This window comes from Gymnoscopelus microlampas (genome assembly GCF_963454915.1).
Source record: "Gymnoscopelus microlampas genome assembly, chromosome: 9".
NCBI classification, from domain to species: domain Eukaryota; kingdom Metazoa; phylum Chordata; class Actinopteri; order Myctophiformes; family Myctophidae; genus Gymnoscopelus; species Gymnoscopelus microlampas.
The window spans coordinates 49,557,938-49,578,539 of NC_139946.1; the positions used below are offsets into that span (position 1 = coordinate 49,557,938).

The following is a 20,602-nucleotide window of genomic DNA, read 5'->3' on the forward strand; positions in this document are numbered from 1 at the left end:
TGTTTCAGATTAAACTTTTTTTTTTTAAAACTTAGTCTGCTCTTTTTTCCCTCTACACCAAACACCTCTTTGCCAAAAAATAGCAGATCTACAAGCTCACAACGCCTCGCGCTGCGAGGCGTTGTGAGCTTGTAGATCTGCTATTTTTGGCTAATGTTCCCCTCAAAAAAAGGAATTCGGCGGATTTGGCAGACCCCCTATAGTAGCTCTGAGGACCCCCTAGTTTTTCAATCAAATGGCTTCTTTTAACTCGAGAGTATACTCTTATTCTGATGAGATCGTCCACCGGAAGTCAAATTGCTGCTGCGTCATTGCTGCTCACAGAACACAGCTGATGATACTCTTATTCTGAAGAGATCGTCCACCGGAAGTCATATTGCTGCTGCGTCATTGCTGCTCACAGAACACAAGCTGATGTTTCGCCACCAGACCGACCTCGCCTCGCGCTCTCAGTTTTATTAAAACAGACATTCATTTAAACACATTTAAACACTTTAAACTCCTTCAGTCTGTTTGTAGTTTAGTAGTTTATCTGTGTGCGTATCCACGGCTCGTCAGTTCCGGGTTGAAGGTGAGTTTTTAGCTTCACTTTTGTTTCAGCTAGCTATAGCAGCTAGGCTAGGCTAGGCTAGCTGCGTTAGCATGCTAACGGTTAGCATGCTAACGTCGTGAACACGTTGGTTTAACGACTACATGCACCTAAATGAGAAGAAAACCAACTGTTAATGATGTTAAACCCATTAAGACCGGGAAAGCGGCCGCTTTAAACCATTATCATCTTCTTAGGCTTTTCGAAAATAGCAGAACTACAAGCCCATGGAGCCGCTCCGTCAGCTTGTAGATCTGCTATTTTTCGAATAGCCTAAGAAGAAAACAATGGTTACAGCTTAAATCAGGGGTCTTCAACGTTTTCGGGCCAAGGACCCCCTAGCTGAGAGAGAGATGAAGCAGGGACCCCCTACTCTATATTGTATAAAATTGTGTTTCAGATAAACTTTTGCTGCTCTTTTTTTCCCTCTACACCTATACCTCTTTGCCAAAAATAGCCGATCTACAAGCTGCGAGGCGTTGTGAGCTTGTAGATCTGCTATTTTTGGCTAAAGTTCTCCTCAGAAAAGGGATGCTAGGGTTCAAGTGGTTAATGTAAAAAATAAAATAAAAATCATATCACACAAATATTTGGCGGACCCCCTGTTGAAGACCACTGGCTTAAATCTAAAATGACACAGATGCGTTCCCGGATTTGAATGGGCTAGTGAATAATGTCTTCTAGATGTTTAAATGTGTGTTTTATAACCATAAACACGTCATTGTTTACAGTGAGATACAGAAACAATGGGCCTTTTAATGAGTTTATTATCCAGGTTCGAATTCTCTTTGAATCGATCTTTATCTCTGTTTAGATTAGAGTGGTAGATAAAAGTACTCACATTTTTTCCTTGAGTTAAAGGACAGCTTTTTTTTTTTTTTACAACCAAGGTTTATATTTTAGCTTGTAATTAAAGTAAATAAAAGATGAGTGTTCTTTTTTTTTCATTTACTGCTTTCTATAGTTTCAGCAATTTTCACGATATTTTTTACAGTGGGCGGGGGCATTCTGTCCGCTGGCTAAATGTGCCTTTTTTACACAATAAAAAAGGTCCTGTGGTCTTTGATGGCCAGATGTGAGTTATTGGGGGTTTAGAAGAGCTACTGTAAATAATAATAAAGAAAACGCTGGGTTATTGTTTAAAAAAATACATATTTAGCCACCGGATAGAATGCCCCTGCCCACTGTAAAAAAAAAAAAAAGCTAAAACTATAGAAAGCAATAAATAAAAAAATGTTAACACATCTTTTATTTACTTTAATTACAATATAAAACATAAACCTTGGTTGCAAAAAAACAAAGTTGTCCTTTAAAGTATCAATACTGCAATGCAGAAATACTCCGTTTCAAGTGAAAGTATCCAGAATTCAAAAGAGTAAAAGTATAAAAGTATTGGTATCAAAATGGACTTAAAGTACCAAAAGTAAAAGTATTTATTGTGCAGAATGTCCCATTTCAAGTTTCAAATGTATGACCATCTTTTGTAAATAGCAGATCTACAAGCTCACAATCGCATTGTGAGCTTGTAGATCTGCTATTTTCAAAAGGCCTAAATGTATATAGGGCTTAAGTGGTTACTGTATGTTTTGTAATGATAATCTAAATCTACAAAGTAACTACTAACTAAAGTTTTCAAATAATTGTAGTGCAGAGTAAAAGTACAATATTTGCCTCTGAGATGTAGTGGAGTAGAAGTAAAAGTTTGAATGGGTTAAGAGGAATTTAAACCCAAGAAATCCATTGGGGTCCTTTTGTACTCAATTCATCCAGTTCAATCAGGTCATATTGTCATTTTAATTCATGTGTTAAATCAGGGGTCTGCAAGGTTTTTCAGGACAAAGACCCCCTAGCTGAGAGAGATGAAGCAGATACTCCCATAGCTGATAGATGAAGCAGGGACCCCTTATAGTTGAGAGAGATGAAGCAGATACCCCCATAGCTGATAGATGAAGCAGGGACCCCTATAGCTGAGAGAGATGAATCAGGGACCCCCTAGTTGAGAGAGATGAAGCAGATACCCCCTATAGCTGAGAGAGATGAAGCAGGGACCCCCTATAGCTGAGAGAGATGAAGCAGGGACCCCCTATAGCTGAGAGAGATGAAGAGATTCCCCTCTACACCTTATACCTCTTTGCCAAAAAATAGCAGATCTACAAGCTCACAACGCCTTGTGCTGCGAGGCGCTGTGAGCTTGTAGATCTGCTATTTTCGGCTAATGTTCCCATTGGGATGCAAGGGTTCAAGTGGTTCATGTAAAATAAAAACATCCTATCACACAAAGATTTGGCGGACCCCCTATAGTAACTCTAAGGACCCCCGAGGGGTCCCGGACCCCCTGTATCATCGGAACCAATTTGTTGTGTATTTTACAACTTCACTTTATATTTCACTGATCAAATAACGTACTTATTTCAGTGACGTTTGTTTGGTCTACAGACCCTCATAACGGACATTATTGTTGTTTTGTTTTCAGATCTACAGACCCTCATTATAACGGACATTATTGTTGTTTTGTTTTCAGATCTACAGACCCAGGCTTCTCCATGGCTGTACGTCGAGGCAACATCAGATATCTCAAAGTAAATTGATTAATATTTTATTATTGTCCTCACTATAAATTAATGCTTTATTATTATCCTTACTATACATTAATTATACTTTATTATAGTCCTCACTATAAATTAATGCTTTATTATTATCCTTACTATACATTCATTAATACTTTATTATTATCCTTACTATAAATTAGTTAATACTTTATTGTTGACTCAGTGTTATGTTATCCTCACTGTAAATTAATTAATACTTTATTATTATTGACTCTGTTATCCTTGCTGTCAGACGTGTTTTTCCATTAAGTAATGTCTGTTTTATACTTATCATAAACGTTTCATATGACGGTGTCACGCAATAAGTAGTGAAACTAGCCGATCTACAAGCTCACAATCATGAATGTCAGGCTAACAACGTGTCACATTGCACCGCCGTGTTTGAGTCAGATTGATGTGTTTAGTTTAAATGTGTTTCATGTGTGAAGTTTATAAATGTATCATGTTGTAAATGTATTTATAAACGTGTGTATTTCGTATTAATGTGTGTGTCATTGTGTTTTCAGGTGTGTGAAACCCAGTCTTCAGGTGACTCTAAAGGAGCTTCTAACGAGGTGACATTTGGTTCATTTCATATTTTGATATTTCATTTTGATCATTTCATGTTTTACTTGTTGACCGTCCCTGTCTGCTTCACTGGTACGACTGCTTGTGAGGCTGAGAGGGGAGAGGGGGGGGGACAAATAGCTGTGAGCGTCTGTGTTTTGGTAGCTTGGGTTTCACAGCTGATGCATATCGTACCCGGGTACTGAGGTTGGTCCATACGTCAAAATATTCCTTTCAACCATCGCCAGCCCAAAAATCGTCGATTGCCGATATATTTGTGCTAGAAAAGCTATTAAGGTGACAACAGCTGCAGTCATTAACTGGAGTTATAGTTGGCCGTACAGCGGGCTAACATCACATTTACAGTAGCTGAATAACAAACAAATAGGAAATAGGAAATCAAAAGCTATTCCCTCTTTCCTTTGCCCTCCTCCGCTCCATGCAGGTCCAGGTCCGGGAAGGGGCTAGCCTAGACTCGTCGGAAATCGGCGCAACAAGAACGTGCCTTTATAATTATCATTATAAAGGCACGTTCATCATTATCAGAACGGCCCAAATTGATTAACATTTCCCGCACGCTTGTATTGCACTTTACATTTAATTTGGCTGTATTTGAAGAGTTGAATTCTCAAGGAGGCAGACCATTAGGATACATTTATTTTGCAAAATAAAAACAACCGACGATTGGACTCATCCAGTCGTCGGTTGCCAAATGCATTTGCCATATTGTCCAACCTTACCGGGTACACATGAAGTGTACTCCACAAGATATGCCTCTATATGGAGATGTCTGTATCTGTCAGTCCATGTCCCTTTTATGCCCATATATGGAGATCTCTGTATCTGTCAGTCCGTGTCCCCTGTACGTCCATATACACAAATCCACGGAGCGCTGCCCTGTAGGTGGCGCAGCCAATTGCTGCGGTGTCAAACTCGATCAGCTGCTGCTGCGCGGTGTCAGTCAGCTGCAGTCACTGACTGATCACGTTACCCTTTTACCTGCTTTTTACTAACTTTTACAAACACTAACTTTACAAAGATGTACAGAAAATCGGGACGTACTGTACCTGTGTAGTTTATAGCCATTGAATGGTGGCGCCACCTACAGGGCAGCGATCCTTGTCCCTTTTATACCCATATATGGAGATCCCAATGTCATCAGGACATGCCCCTGATGCCATGATGATACATTGAGGTTAGACGACACTCTCCATATTTGGCCATAGCTGAATTGGGAACACCTACACGGTTACGGCTGAGTCATGGTGACATGAGTGTGACGTCAGAGGCCCTTAAGCTAATTTTAACATGCGATGTAACTGGTGTTTTATGTCGGACGGAGGTGTAAATATATTGTTTTGTGTTTGTTCCGACGGAGGTGTAAATATAATGTGTTGTGTTTGTTCAGACGGAGGTGTAAATATAATGTGTTGTGTTTGTTCAGACGGAGGTGTAAATATAATGTGTTGTGTTTGTTCAGACGGAGGTGTAAATATAATGTGTTGCGTTTGTTCAGACGGAGGTGTAAATATAATGTTTCGTGTTGTTTCAGACGGAGGTGTAAATATAATGTTTCGTGTTTGTTCAGACGGAGGTGTAAATATAATGTTTCGTGTTGGTTCAGACGGAGGTGTAAATATAATGTTTCGTGTTTGTTCAGACGGAGGTGTAAATATAATGTTTCGTGTTTGTTCAGACGGAGGTGTAAATATAATGTTTCGTGTTTGTTCAGACGGAGGTGTACGACAACGGCTACGAGGAGCACATGTCTGACGAGGCCAGCGACTGCAAGACCAACCTGATCGTCAACTACCTGCCTCAGAGCATGTCGCAGGAGGAGCTGCACTCCCTGTTCAGCTCCATAGGGGAGGTGCAGTCTGCTAAACTGATCCGAGACAAAGTAGCAGGTAACCTCACTGAACACATGATGCGACCTCACTGAACACACAATGTAACCTCACTGAACACATAGTGACTGACACAAAGTAGCAGGTTACCTGACTGAACAAAGTAGCAGGTTCAGTAACTGAACAAACAGATCTCAGACAAGCAGGTAACCCAACAAACTGATCCGAAATATCGGCTTCAGTGAACAACCCAAGTTAAAACGTTATTTTAACCTTTCTGTTTGGTCGTTAACCTGTAGGAACTTTACACGTTCTGACTAGAGTTCTCAACGGGCCTGAAAATTGGTCCTACTGGAACAATTACCATACTTTTAGACCCGAAAACCTGAAAAGCTGACATTATGTGCATGACTCATTCAGTGCCAAGTAAATGAATCGATAAAAACCCATAGTGTCAGCGATTTTCTTACCTTTTCAGTACTAGTCACATAATATTTATCTCCAGTATGATCGATCCCCTGATGGTTGCTATTCACGGAGGGTTTCACTGTGCTTCCGTAAAAAAAGAAGAGAAAAAAAAGGCATTGCGACCTCCCGTTCGCTTGTTATTTGCCGTTGTAAATAGCATGTCTCGCTAAAAATACATAGTAAAACTCAGGAGCCGAGATAGAGGCTTTTCCCCAAATGCTTTAACCAGAAAGTGAATGGAGCAGTAAATCTTGGGATTACGTTATCATCTTGTTCTGTGTGGATTTTTCTTTTACGCAAAAACGGACGTGCGCACGTCTTTGGCGCTCTGGGCTTCAGGGACGTGCACAGATGGACTCTAGGTAGAATTTCCCTTTTTTTCAGTTTACAGCAGGGGTCTTCAACAGGGGGGGTCCTCAGAGTTACTACAGGGGGTCCGCCAAATCTTTATGTGATATGATTTTTTAGGGTTGTCCGATATTGGCTTTTTTACCGATAACCGATATACCGATATTGTCCAACTCTTAATTACCGATACCGATATCAACCGATACCGATATATGCGGGGATTATTGTGATTAGGGTAAGCTCAAATTTCATATCACACACACCATATACAGTAAGAACTCCTGTAACTTATTTATAAAGCAAAAAAAAAAAAAAAAAAAAAAAAAAAAATTTTTTTTTCAAAAACCGATACCGATATTTTCCCGATATCAATTTTTATGCTAATATCGGCCGATAATATCGGGAGGCCGATAATATCGGACATCCCTATGATTTTTTTTTAACCACTCAAAACCTAGCATCCCTTTTCTGAGGAGAACTTTTGCCAAAAATAGCAGATCTACAAGCTCACAACGCCTCGCGCTGCGAGGCGTTGTGGGCTTGTAGATCGGCGATTTTTGGCAAAGAGGTATAGGTGTAGAGGGAAAAAAGAGCAGACCAAGTAAACAAAAAAAAGTATAATTTACTTGAGCACCTGCCCCTCAAAATGTCTGTGCACGCCACTGCTGGGCTTTTGAAAAATGTACTCATTCATTGCCAAAGACGTGTGCACATCTTAACGTCCTCAAAGTCACGCATCCAGCACGCTTTGAACTGAGCAGATTGGACCTTCCGTTCCAGGGATAATGGCCAAAACATCTCGATTTGAGTTTTGGCCACTGTCGCCCTTTTTTCTTTAATAACATAAGCTTGGAAAGTCGGACGGCGACAGATACCTGAGTAAATTGAACTTTGAGCTGCATCCAACACATCCACTGACATTTCCGTCTGCCTTACCGATAGGCCGCTAGGGGCAGTTGACATTTATTTTCTGGGGATAATATATGTTTTTTTCTCTTTTATTTTTATTTTTCTTTCTTTCACAGAACCCGAGGCTCGGCCCGGCCCGAATAATAAGCATAGATTTTGGGCGAAACGTTGTGTCGGGTAGGGTCAGGTTCGGGCAGAATTTGAGGACTAGTTCTGACCATTAGTTTATTTAACTATTCTGACCATACTTTTAGGATTAATCCAATGATCTTAAACTGTGTTTTCTTGTTTTGTCATTTGTTTTTGTCTAAAGGTTTCAAATCGATTGTTTTATTTTTCTTAATCAGAAAATCAGTCTGATTAACCACTCAAGTCCTGTTTTATGCTTGGTCATACAATGGTTGCACAACCACACAAAATAGCTGATCTACAAGCTCACAGCATGTTACCACATGCTGTGAGCTTGTAGTTTGTTTGCTTTTTACTATTTTTCATAATGTCTAAATGTAGTGAAATGTTTTCACTGCTGTTTAATCCACAGGATGTTATCAGACAGCTGCTACGTGTACTGTGCACGTTTCTGTTCTGAATAAACATTGTATTTATTCATCTATTTATTGATTCATTGATTTGGGTGAGCTGGGAATCCTGATGAATAATTTCTAGTTTTTGAATGTAATGTTTTTTCCTTCGTTGTTCAACTCATATGTGATGTTTTGAACTGTTTTTGTTTTTCTTTCAGGATGTGAGAATGAATGAGTGTTAAAGTGAACTGCCCTCCATCACTGTGATGTTTTTAAACTTCTTTTTCTTTTTCTAAAGAATTTAAACTTTCATCTTTTTAATGTTCAACAGAATTTAAACTTTCATCTTTTTAATGTTCAACAGAATTTAAACTTTCATCTTTTTAATGTTCAACAGAATTTAAACTTTCATCTTTTTAATGTTCAACAGAATTTAAACTTTCATCTTTTTAATGTTCAACAGAATTTAAACTTTAATGTTCAACAGCATTGAAAGTGATGTTGACCTGTAGTCTCATCTTGCATATCCTCGCTGTCGGTAGAGATCTGGTTTGTCCTTTTCTTTTAAGGAAATGTGAAAAAACAACCTGTGTTCCAATTGGGTGACAAATAGACCCTATGGCCAGTCATCTGGGATCAATATAAGTAGGAAAACAAGGCTATATGTTATTTTAGTCTGGACTTGTCCTTTAAGCCCCATGTTAATTTAAAAATCACACCCTGTGTGAAGGTAGCGGCGCCTTTGATACATTTTGTCATCGATATGTGTTTATAGCCATGTGTCACGTGAAGCTTGACCAATCACTTTGTTGACGTACGCACCTGACCAATCAGAACGTTGACGCACACGGACAAAGTCAGGTATAGAGCAGGATCCGCTCTATACCTTTAGGTATAGAGCGGATCCTATAACCTAAAGGTATAGAACTCTATACCTAAAGTTATAGAGCGGCTAGCACCGCTAAAAATCACACCCTGTGTGAAGAGAGTGGTGCCTTTGATGAGCCCCGTATTGATGTTGTCATCAATGTTTGTTTATTGGACATGCATACGGACGGACACACGGACAAAGTCAGATATAGGAGTGGATGGCACCACTCAACAATGTTTCAAGTAATAGTTAATCATTATAAAAGATCTACACGCTCACACTGCATCACATGGTGCAATGCCTCTGTTCATAACTACCTGTTTCCTGTTCTGGTTCATGTCCCCATAGCTTCATTTGATTGGTTCATGTCCCCATAGCTTCATTTGATTGGTTCATGTCCCCATAGCTTCAGTTGATTGGTTCATGTCCCCATAGCTTCATTTGATTGGTTCATGTCCCCATAGCTTCATTTGATTGGTTCATGTCCCCATAGCTTCATTTGATTGGTTCATGTCCCCATAGCTTCAGTTGATTGGTTCATTTCCCCATAGCTTAATTTTATTGGTTCATTTCCACATAGCTTCGTTTGATTGGTTCATCTCCCATAGCTTCATTTGATTGGTTCATTTCCCCATAGCTTCATGTGATTGGTTCATTTCCCCGTAGCTTCATGTGATTGGTTCATTTAATAGCTTTTATTGTTTCAGTAGTTTTTTTTGTTTTTTTAAATGTATTTTTTGGGGCTTTTATGCCTTTTATTTGACAGGACAGTAGGCTGACAGGAAAACGGGGAGAGAGATGGGGGGGGGGGGGGGGTGACACAGCAAAGGTCGTCGGATTCGGGAGTCGAACCCACGACACACTGTCATGCTGGATTACCAGCGTATGTGGTATGCTGCTGGACCGCTAGGTTCAGGTTCAGCAGATTTGAACAGGAAACTCACTTGAAGGTGTCAACATGTGTGTCCTGTTCAGATGAGCATCTTTTATTCAGCATTGTTTTTGGTTTTAACCCCTTCAGCCCTATTTTAACCCTTTAAGACCTGAAGAAGCATCTGTGTCACATGAGGAAAAGCAAGGTGTACATGAGGTTAGACTTATATAAGGTAGTCCACATAGCAGCAGTATGTACATGAGGTTAGACTTATATAAGGTAGTCCACATAGCAGCACTATGTACATGAGGTTAGACTTATATAAGGTAGTCCACATAGCAGCACTATGTACATGAGGTTAGACTTATATAAGGTAGTCCACATAGCAGCAGTATGTACATGAGGTTAGACTTATATAAGGTAGTCCACATAGCAGCACTATGTACATGAGGTTAGACTTACATAAGGTAGTCCACATAGCAGCAGTATGTACATGAGGTTAGACTTATATAAGGTAGTCCACATAGCAGCCAGTGGCGTGCACAGACATTTTGAGGGGCAGGTGCTCAAGTAAATTATACTTTTTTTTGTTTACTTGGTCTGCTCTTTTTTCCCTCTACACCTATACCTCTTTGCCAATAGCCGATCTACAAGCCCACAATGCCTCGAGGCGTTGTGGGCTTGTAGATCGGCTATTTTTGGCTAAAGTTCTCCTCAGAAAAGGGATGCTAGGTTTCGAGTGGTTATGGTAAAAAGAAAAATCATATCACATAAAGATTTGGCGGACCCCCTGTAGTAACTCTGAGGACCCCCTAGGGGTCCCGGACCCCCTGTTGAAGACCCCTGCTGTAAACTGAACAAAAAAAACAAAAAACATTTTTTTCAAAAGGGCACTTCTGGTCAAGAGGGCAAAGGGCAGGTGCTCTAGCACCACCTAGAGTCTATCTGTGCACGTCCCTGATAGCAGCACTATGTACATGAGGTTAAACTTATATAAGGTAGGTCCACATAGCAGCAGGTACAGCACTAGAACGCTAACAGAAGCAACTGATACAGTTGGACAATATTTAGACTTCTATCAGACCAGAGAAGTTTTATAAGCCACAGGTTCATCCAAAGTTAAGCAGAATAAACTCCTGCTCGGCGTCTTGCAGGAGTGTATTCTGGTACACGTTTATCTCTACTTTGTTCCTGTCTTAAGTGTCTCTGTTGGTTCAGAACGCTTGGTTTTCATTAGGGATGCACCGAATGGGAAATTCTTGGCCGAAACCGAATGCCGAAAATAGAAAACAGTTGGCCGAAAACCGAATACCGAAAGGCCGAATATGATAAATATATATAATTAATTTATTTGTTTACCAATGTTGATCAGCTACCTGATTAAATACGGCAAAACTTAACTTAAATAATAATCACTATTATGTTTATACATTTATATAATTATATAATAAGATTATTCCAGATTTTATTCCAAGATTTTTTGAAAATAGCATTGTTTCGGTGTCTTTCGGTGATATCGGCCGATATGTTTCGGTTTCTTTCGGCCGATTTGTTTCGGTGTCTTTCGGTGATCATTTTTCTGCCTAAAAACCCTTTCGGCCGAAAGCCGAAAATGCTTTTTTTTAACCATTATCGGCCGATATGTTTCGGTGGCCGAATATTCGGTGCATCCCTAGTTTTCATTCTTCCAAAGCTGAACGTTAACGGGGGTTTGGCTAATGTTCTGAACAATGTTTTCACCTGATTGTTTTTGTTTTTTTTTCTTTTCCAGGATGTTAAAAGAGCCTGTACTGGTTAAAGTAAAGGTTAAAACGGAACAGTTTCGTTATTTTATTTAGTTGTTTTCCTGTTTGTTTTGTTTTTGTTTCCTCTAGGCCACAGTTTAGAATACGGCTTTGTTAACTTTGTTAACGCTAGTGATGCAGAGAGGGCTATCAGTACCCTCAATGGCCTGAGGCTACAGTCTAAAACCATCAAGGTAAAAACCCCATGAAGACTTTTCTTTAAAGGAAGGCGGCTGTTTACTGCATGAAACTATATAGAATGATGATCTATCAGATCCAATGCCACACTTCTGACACCAAGGGTTTTTAATTTCAATATGTGTGTTAGACCACAGACCCCCATTTGATACCATTTCAATCTCTGAGACCGTTATCTCTTCACTGTAAAATCCTCCGTGTTAGTTTAACTGAGACAAACGGGCACCGAAATTCAGTAGAATCTATTTAAATTCTTATTCAGTGAGAGTCGACCGGACCAGCTTATGAATAAACACATTTTTAATGATTTCCACCTTCGTCAGAAAATCGGTTCAGGAAAATGGAAGACATAATTTTCATACTTTGTTTTCTGATATGCTGCTTATTTAACCCTTTAAGACCGGGAACGCATCTGTCGTTTTAAGATTTCTTTGGCTATTAAAAAATAGCAGATATACAAGCTCATAGCGCGGCACCGAGGCGCCGCACTACGAGCTTGTAGATCTGCTATTTTTTAGAAAAATCGTGAAAATGTGTGCAAATCTTTAGTTTGAATATATGTATACTATCTTGAAGCGAAAGTTTTTAACTCAAATCTTTGCTTCTGGGGATTTTACAAATGTCTTCTAAATCCTAAAGTACTTTTTTCCGAAAGTTTGATTTTTTTTTTTTTTTTTACTTATGTTGCTATATTATCAATGGTTTTCAAACTTGTCAAGGACCCCCAAAATAATATGTATTTGACCGCGGACCCCCTCCCATCTAAAAATATTTTGTTCCAGGGACCCCCAGAACCAAAGATTTGAGTTAAAAATATATAAAGATTTGCACACATTTTTAGGGTTTTTCTAAAAAATAGCACATCTACAAGCTCATAGCGCGGCACTCGGTGCCGCGCTATGAGCTTGTAGATCTGCTATTTTTGAATAGCCAAAGAAATCTTAAAATGACACGGATGTGTTCCCTTCCCGGCCTTAAAGGGTTAAATATATAAGGATTAAATATGTTATTTGACAGTTTTCACTCTGCATGAGTCATCAGGTTTCAGGCGCACAAGTAGCAACACTAGCAGATCTGCAGGCTCAAAGCTCGTAGATCTGCTCTTTTTGAATTGTGAGGTTTCCAATGCGACGGCAACAAATCCTTGGTAGTGGGGGGAGTGTGGTTACCATGGTAACATAATGAGTACACAGCCGCCTTCATGCTCCTGTACTGCCATCTGCTGGGTAGGAGGGTGTTTAGAGCGAGATTTAAAAAATCTTCGGCACGTTGGATTGTTTCATGTTTTTAAATTGAACTCTGCGTTTATTCAAGATGTCTTTTTGTTTTTTGTGCCAAAGTCAAAGCTCCAGAATGTCTTGTTTATGTATTCATTTAGTTTCGTTTTAATTCAGTCTAAGCTCTAGAATGTCTTATTTATTTAGTTTATTTCTTTATTCAGTCAAAGCTCCAGAATGCCTTATTTATTTAGTTAATTTATTTATTCAGTCAAAGCTCCAGAACGTCTAATTTATATGATTTGTATTTTGAATTCTTTGTTCATTTGTCTTTTTCAAACACTGTACATCAATAGCACTTTGTCATGGTGTAATGTTCTTTTATTTTTTTTACTGTTCTTTTTTTTCTTTGAAACATTTAGTCTGTGAGTAACCATGGCCGTTAGCCCCTTTCGGACCGCAGTTTACCTTTTGTGTATTTGAGACGAGGTTTAAACTGGGTCCCTTGAACATCAATGTATTCTCCTGTTCAGCCCTTGGTACTACTCTCTGGTCTCTGAACTAATAGAACAACTCTTTAAGTGTTGCAGAGACATTTCAAGGAGACTCGTTTTGCCATTAACTCATTCACTGCCTGAATTATTTCTGCCCGCGTTTACCCACTGCCAAGATTTTTCATTGAAAAAAAAAAGTACTCAGGAGCCGAGATACAGAATTTTTAAGTTTTTTTTTTTTTTTTTTAAGTCGTTTTAGTCGTTCTAGGCAGGCATGGCTTATGGGACAGAAGTCGTTTTAGTCGTTCTAGACAGGGAATGAGTTAATAGGATCCCTGGCTAATAAGCCATATATGCCTTAATGCATTATAATTGCCCTCTATAACTAAAAATATGTATTTTTAAAACACCCTAAATATTTATTTTAGAAACGGTTCATCTTTAACTCAAGAGAGGCAATGCCCGTCGCAAGTTGATGATGTCATTTGTCCATATGTGGTACCAGAGAGTGGTACCAAGCACTGAACGGAACAAAGCATTGAGGTTCAAGGGACCCAGTTTAAACCTAGTCTCAAACACCAAAGGTAAACTGCGGTCCTGAAGGGGCTGATGCCATGGTAGTGGGTTGATGCGCGTCCTTATAAGGACATGAGGTGACGGTGTGTGTGTGTGTGTGTGTGTACCTGTCCAGGTGTCGTTTGCTCGTCCCTCCTCTGACACCATCAAAGACGCCAACCTGTACGTCTCAGGTCTTCCTAAGAGCATCACCCAGAAGGACCTGGAGGACATGTTCTGTCGTTATGGACGCATTATCAACTCCAGAGTCCTGGTGGACCAGGCTTCAGGTACACACAGTAATACTGATAAACTACACAATGTGCACACTGTACTACACAATGTACACACACTATACTACGACTACAGGCTTCAGGTACACACAGTAAGACTGGTAACATATACAATGTGCACACTGTACTACACAATGTACACACACTATACTACGACTACAGGCTTCAGGTACACACTGTAAGACTGAGCATGTACGCAATGACCCTCATTTATCAATGGAGTGTAAAAAACTGCAATTTTTTTTGCCTTACATTTGCCCTTACGCCAGGGGTCTTCAACAGGGGGTCCGGGACCCCTAGGGGGTCCTCAGAGTTACTACAGGGGGTCCGCCAAATCTTTGTGATATGATTTTCTTTTTTTACATTAACTACTTGAACGCTAGCATCCCTTTTCTGAGGAGAACTTTGGCCAAAATAGGCGTTGTGAGCTTGTAGATCGGCTATTTTTAGCAAAGAGGGACAGGTGTAGAGGGAAAAAAGAGCAGACCAAGTAAAAAAAAAAGTTTAAACTGAAACACAATTTGATATATAATATAGAGGGGAGGGGGTCCCGGCTTCATCTCTCTCTCAGCTAGGGGGTCCTTGGCCTGAAAACGTTGAAGACCCCTGCCTTACACCCAACGTCCAAGTCAGAACGTCCCAATTTTACGAAATGAAGAACCAGAATACGACCAAACAAAGCATGGATTCTTTATTATTATCTAGTGTGTTGGAGTTAGATATACATTTTGGAGTGGATACATGTGTCCAGATGCCTGTCAGACGGTCAGACAATGCTGCTCTGCATGTCTACGATGGAACGAACGGGTGTAGCCAAAGTCACGATAGATTGATAAATGCCGAAAACTGCGGTGATCTCGCCATACTTGAGGGCCAGAGTACACACTGTACTACACAATGTACACACACTACACCAGGGGTCTTCAACGTTTTCAGGCCAAGGACCCCCTAGCTGAGAGAGAGATGAAGCAGGGACCCCCTCTATATTGTATACAAATTGTGTTTCAGATTTCGCTTTTTTTTTGTTTACTTGGTCTGCTCTTCTTTCCCTCTACACCAAACACCTCGTTGCCAAAAAATAGCCGATCTACAAGCTCACAACGCCTCGCAGCGCGAGGCGTTGTGAGCTTGTAGATCTGCTATTTTTTGGGCTAAATTTCTCCTCAGAAAAGGGATGCTAGGGTTCAAGTGGTTAAGGTAAAAAAAAAATCACATCACACAAAGATTTGGCGGACCCCCTGTAGTAACTCTGAGGACCCCCTAGGGGTCCCGGACCCCCTGTTGAAGACCACTGCACTACACTATGACTCCACACAGTAAGACACAATGTGTAATGTACAAAAATATTGATTTGACTGATCAGAAGTAAATCAACTTGGATGCTGTTGGGCTGACAGTGGTTCTCAAAGTGGGGTCCGGGGAACCCCAGATGTCCTTGAGGGAATTCCACAGGGGTCCCCAGCTAAAATACAAGATAGTTAGGAACCAAATGGACCCTTATGGGTCTGTACCAAATGGACCCTTATGGGTCTGTAACTCTGATTTGTACACTCTCAGAGTTAAATTAACATTGATTTTACAATATAAATTGGGGTCCCAGAGATGGAAAAATGCCATCAAATGGGGGTCCGTAGCCTAATGCCTGTCAAACTGGAGGTCCTTGAAATTAAAATGGTTGAGAATCAAAGTCACACTGATTGACACACTCGCAGCGCAATGAAACTACATTTCAGAGATGAGTTAATTGTATTGATTTTTAAAGCCCTGATCTAGAGAAAAATACAAATGTGCATTTTAAAAAGGGTGATATTTCTCTTATTACCAGAGATAAGATGAGAATCAATCTGTAACATACAGTACACAACTAACTACACAAATATAAATTATCTTATTGTTATTATTCATGTGTCAGGGCTGTCGAGGGGCGTGGCTTTCATATCATTATTCACGTGTCAGGGCTGTCGAGGGGCGTGGCTTTCATATTATTATCATTCATGTGTCAGGGCTGTCGACTGGCGTGGCTTTCATATTATTATTCATGTGTCAGGGCTGTCGACTGGCGTGGCTTTCATATTATCATTCATGTGTCAGGGCTGTCGAGGGGCGTGGCTTTCATATCATTATCATTCATGTGTCAGGGCTGCCGACGGGCGTGGCTTTCATCCGCTTTGACAAGCGTGCCGAGGCGGAAGACGCCCTCAAAGACCTGAACGGACAGAAACCGCCCGGCTGCTCTGAGCCAATCACCGTCAAGTTTGCTGCCAACCCCAACCAATCCAAGAACCCCCAGCTGTCTCAGATGTACCACGGCCAATCACGTCGCTTCGAAGGCCCCGTGCACCACCAGGCCCAGAGGTTCAGGTAAACAAAAACACTGAATACTAGTTCTAGTCCACAGAAAACTGTCTCTCATATCACTGTTCTCCTTCTGTAGGTTTTATCCTGGTGGTGGGGGTGTTCCAGACATGTATTAATGGTTTTATTTCCCTCCTATGGGAGAACACCAGTGTATTCTGATCTAGTCTTAAGCTGGCCTTAAAGGGCTTTTTCACTTAAAAAAAACAACCTGTAAAGGTTTTATCAACTGATAATAATGTAAACACACAAAGGTAAATCCAAGATCCTCCCCCCCAAAAAAAATCGAATTGATTTTTTTCCGACACCCCTAATATACTGTCTCTAGGTTTTCTCCTATGGGAGAACACATGGGAGGAGGAGGTGTTAATGTTCTATACTGTCTCTCTAGGTTTTCTCCTATGGGAGGAGGAGGTGTTAATGTTCTATACTGTCTCTCTAGGTTTTCTCCTATGGGAGAACACATGGCGGGCGGTGGTGGAGGAGGAGGTGGAGGAGCTGCATGGAACAACAACACAGCAGGATGGTGTATCTTCATCTATAACCTGGGGCAGGATGTGGATGAAGGGATCCTCTGGCAGATGTTTGGTCCGTTTGGAGCCGTCACCAACGTCAAGGTCAGTGTCAAGGTTTAAAGGTCAAAGATTTAGCACCTGGGTCTGGGATGTTCAGGTGGGGGTCTCGGATGATGGAGAGGGACACTATATTTCCTCACTCACTCCAGAGGGACACTATATTTCCTCACTCAATCCAGAGGGCCACTATATTTCCACACTCACTCCAGAGGGACACTATATTTCCACACTCACTCCAGAGGGCCACTATATTTACATGCTCGCTCCAGAGGGACACTATATTTCCACACTCACTCCAGAGGGCCACTATATTTCCACACTCACTCCAGAGGGACACTATATTTCCTCACTCAATCCAGAGGGCCACTATATTTCCACACTCACTCCAGAGGGACACTATATTTCCACACTCACTCCAGAGGGACACTATATTTACATGCTCGCTCCAGAGGGACACTATATTTACACACTCACTCCAGAGGGCCACTATATTTCCTCACTCACTCCAGAGGGCCACTATATTTCCTCTCTCACTCCAGAGGGACACTATATTTCCTCACTCACTCCAGAGGGCCACTATATTTACACACTCACTCCAGAGGGCCACTATATTTCCTCACTCACTCCAGAGGGACACTATATTTCCTCACTCACTCCAGAGGGCCACTATATTTCCTCACTCACTCCAGAGGGACACTATATTTCCTCACTCACTCCAGAGGGACACTATATTTCCTCACTCACTCCAGAGGGCCACTATATTTCCTCACTCACTCCAGAGGGCCACTATATTTCCTCACTCACTCCAGAGGGACACTATATTTCCTCACTCACTCCAGAGGGACACTATATTTCCTCACTCACTCCAGAGGGCCACTATATTTCCTCACTCACTCCAGAGGGACACTATGTTTCCTCACTCACTCCAGAGGGCCACGTTGCATATCGTTGCTGTCCGGCAGAAACCAGCTAACAAAATATTTCCGCTTTTGCATTTGTTCCATAAATCAGTGCTATTGAACACCCTTTACGTCTGTGTGTTGATTAAAAATATTGAAAATGAAAAGTATTAAAAAGTCCTTCTGACGAAACCAGCTAACTCCATTGGATCCTCAAACTTTCTGCTAAACCAGCTAAACTCCAGCAAAGGGGGGTGGAGTTGGCTGGTTTTGCTGACTCCAGGCTCCACCCCCTTTTGACCTCCAGCCTCATTGTGAGCTTGGAGGTCCATTTAGCTGTTCTTATCAATGATAAAAAAAAAAACCTCCCAATTCCACTTTTTGTTTTGTTTTTGTCATTTCCTGAAAAATGAACATTTTGTAGTTAGCTGGTTGCTGCCGGACAGACAGTACATCTCTTATCTCTGTATTTAATTATATTATTATTATATTATAATTCTTTCGTAAATTAATGCCGTACTTCGCCATTCTATGTCCTACAAAAGTAGCAAAAATAGCCGTCTTCACTTAATGCGTGTGTTATTGTTATTCAATCTCCTGGAGGAACTCTGTAACTGACTGACTCACCTATAGTCTGAGTATATATTTTCTTGTATTATCAGGTTGCTTAGCTGTACTTTGCTTGCTTCAGAGTATCAGTGCTAATAGTTAGTGTGTTTAAAAGTAATTTGTTTAAAAGTAATATCGGAATACTGATATTATTAATTTCAGCTGTTACTAATTCCAAACATGCGAACATGACCCGCTTTAATGACTTCAGTCTATATTAGTAGCTTAATGACTGGTATTAATATTCTGTTGGCTTTTTTTTATGTCCAATGTATTTGTATTTAAGTTCATAAAGTTAACATAAGTATAACTAAATGCATTTGTTTTTTAAATTAAATAAAAATGTTATTTTTCAGTATTCCAATAAAAAATAAAATAAGGGTTCCAGTTCAAAAACAGCAGATCTACAAGCTCAAAACGCGTCGCACTGCGACGCGTTTTGAGCTTGTAGATCGGCTATTTTTGCCACTTTTGTGTGACATAGAATGGCCCGACAGTATATATATGCAATGTGGCCCTCTGGAGTGAGTGTGGAAATATAGTGGCCCTCTCCATCATCGACGTTGCCCCACACCCCCTGTTCTACCCTATCCTAACAATAATAATGTATTTTAATCCTCTAGGTGATCCGTGACTTCAACACCAACAAGTGCAAAGGCTTCGGTTTCGTCACCATGACCAACTACGAGGAGGCGGCCATGGCGATCTCCAGTCTGAACGGATACCGCATGGGAGACGCAGTGCTTCAGGTGTCGTTCAAAACCAGCAAGCAGGGACACGGGAAGTAAACAAACAACCAGACCTTTCATTTTACTGTACATTTATGGGGGTTTCTTTTTTTTTTTTCTTTTTTTTTTTGTAGTCATTGTTTTCTTTCTGAGCTGTGGCAGGAATGGTTTGAAGTTCCAGTCGTTTTCGTTTTGTTTTGTTTAAAACATCGAGTTTGTTTTTACACGCATTGTAAACTGGTTTCCAGCTGGCTGTGAAGCACCGCTGCCCTCTAGTGGAAGCCAGTGGAACATGGTGGTTGTGTTTTATTGAAGCGGAACGGAATCCGTTCACAATGTAAATAAAAAGTGTTAATTTAAGCTCAACGAGAGCCACGCCCACATACAGTAGAGCCACGCCCACACACATGTGTTGGGTCCATATATGGGCCATTTTATGACGACATATGTATCCAATTATGCGAGTCCCCATTTGAACGACTTTCAACCCATGTATGTCGTGGTAGCAGATCTACAAGCTCACACCGCACGCTGTGAACTTGTAGATCAGCTGTTTTTGAACATTTGGAGAAGTGGTTAAATACAATAAAGACTTTTTTGATTCTTACAAACTAATGTGTGAAACCAGGTCATTGTGGTCTAGGACTAGTGGGGCTCAAAGTGTGGTCCGGGGACCCTCGGGATTCTGTGAGCGGGTTCCAAATGGACCCGTAAGGGTCCATTTGGAACCCGCTCACAGAATCCCGAGGGTAACTATGAGAGTGTACAAATCCCGAGGGTAACTATGAGAGCGTAACTATGAGAGTGTACAAATCGAACCAAATGGACCCCTTACAGGTTCATTTGGTTCAATGTGTACACTATCAGAGTTATTGGGGGTCCTGGAGAAGTCAAGGTATCCTGGTTTCTACATGGTCCTGGGTTCTACATGGTGGGAGAAGCAGAACACACTAAAATCCTGAGTTTTCATTGAACCATGTGGTGTATTTGAGCAGAGCCCAAACACTTAATGTGAATATTAAAAAAAAAAAACATTTGTTGCATTTTGGTTTTTAAACGATTACTTTCTTCTTCTTTTTTTTAAGGTATTTTCTTCTTTTTTTTTTTAAATTGAAGGCGTTTTGATGACTAGATTGTTTTTGTTTTATATTTGTTTTGTTTTCTGGTCGATTAAAGTTTGTTTATCAGCAACTACAATGTGATGGTGTTCATTTCACTGCTGTCCACAGGGAGGCGCTAGAGCTCTTGACTTGAGTTCCATTCTTATCTTGTATGAATGATGTTTATTTCCTATGGATTAAAGTCACTCA

At 40.6% G+C, this 20,602-nt stretch overlaps 1 protein-coding gene across 1 annotated transcript; it reads left to right on the top strand.

Moving 5' to 3' along the window:
* Positions 1-413: 413 nt before the first annotated feature.
* LOC311052395 (ELAV-like protein 1) lies at positions 414-19,873 on the top strand. The gene is made up of 9 exons (XM_084067345.1): positions 414-571; positions 3,111-3,168; positions 3,705-3,752; positions 5,477-5,651; positions 11,460-11,563; positions 13,970-14,123; positions 16,265-16,487; positions 16,924-17,098; positions 19,188-19,873. Exons 2-9 carry the CDS (start codon positions 3,133-3,135, stop codon positions 19,350-19,352), a joined length of 1,080 nt encoding a protein of 359 aa, XP_083923471.1. The 5' UTR covers positions 414-571; positions 3,111-3,132; the 3' UTR covers positions 19,353-19,873.
* The last annotated feature ends 729 nt before the right edge of the window (positions 19,874-20,602 follow it).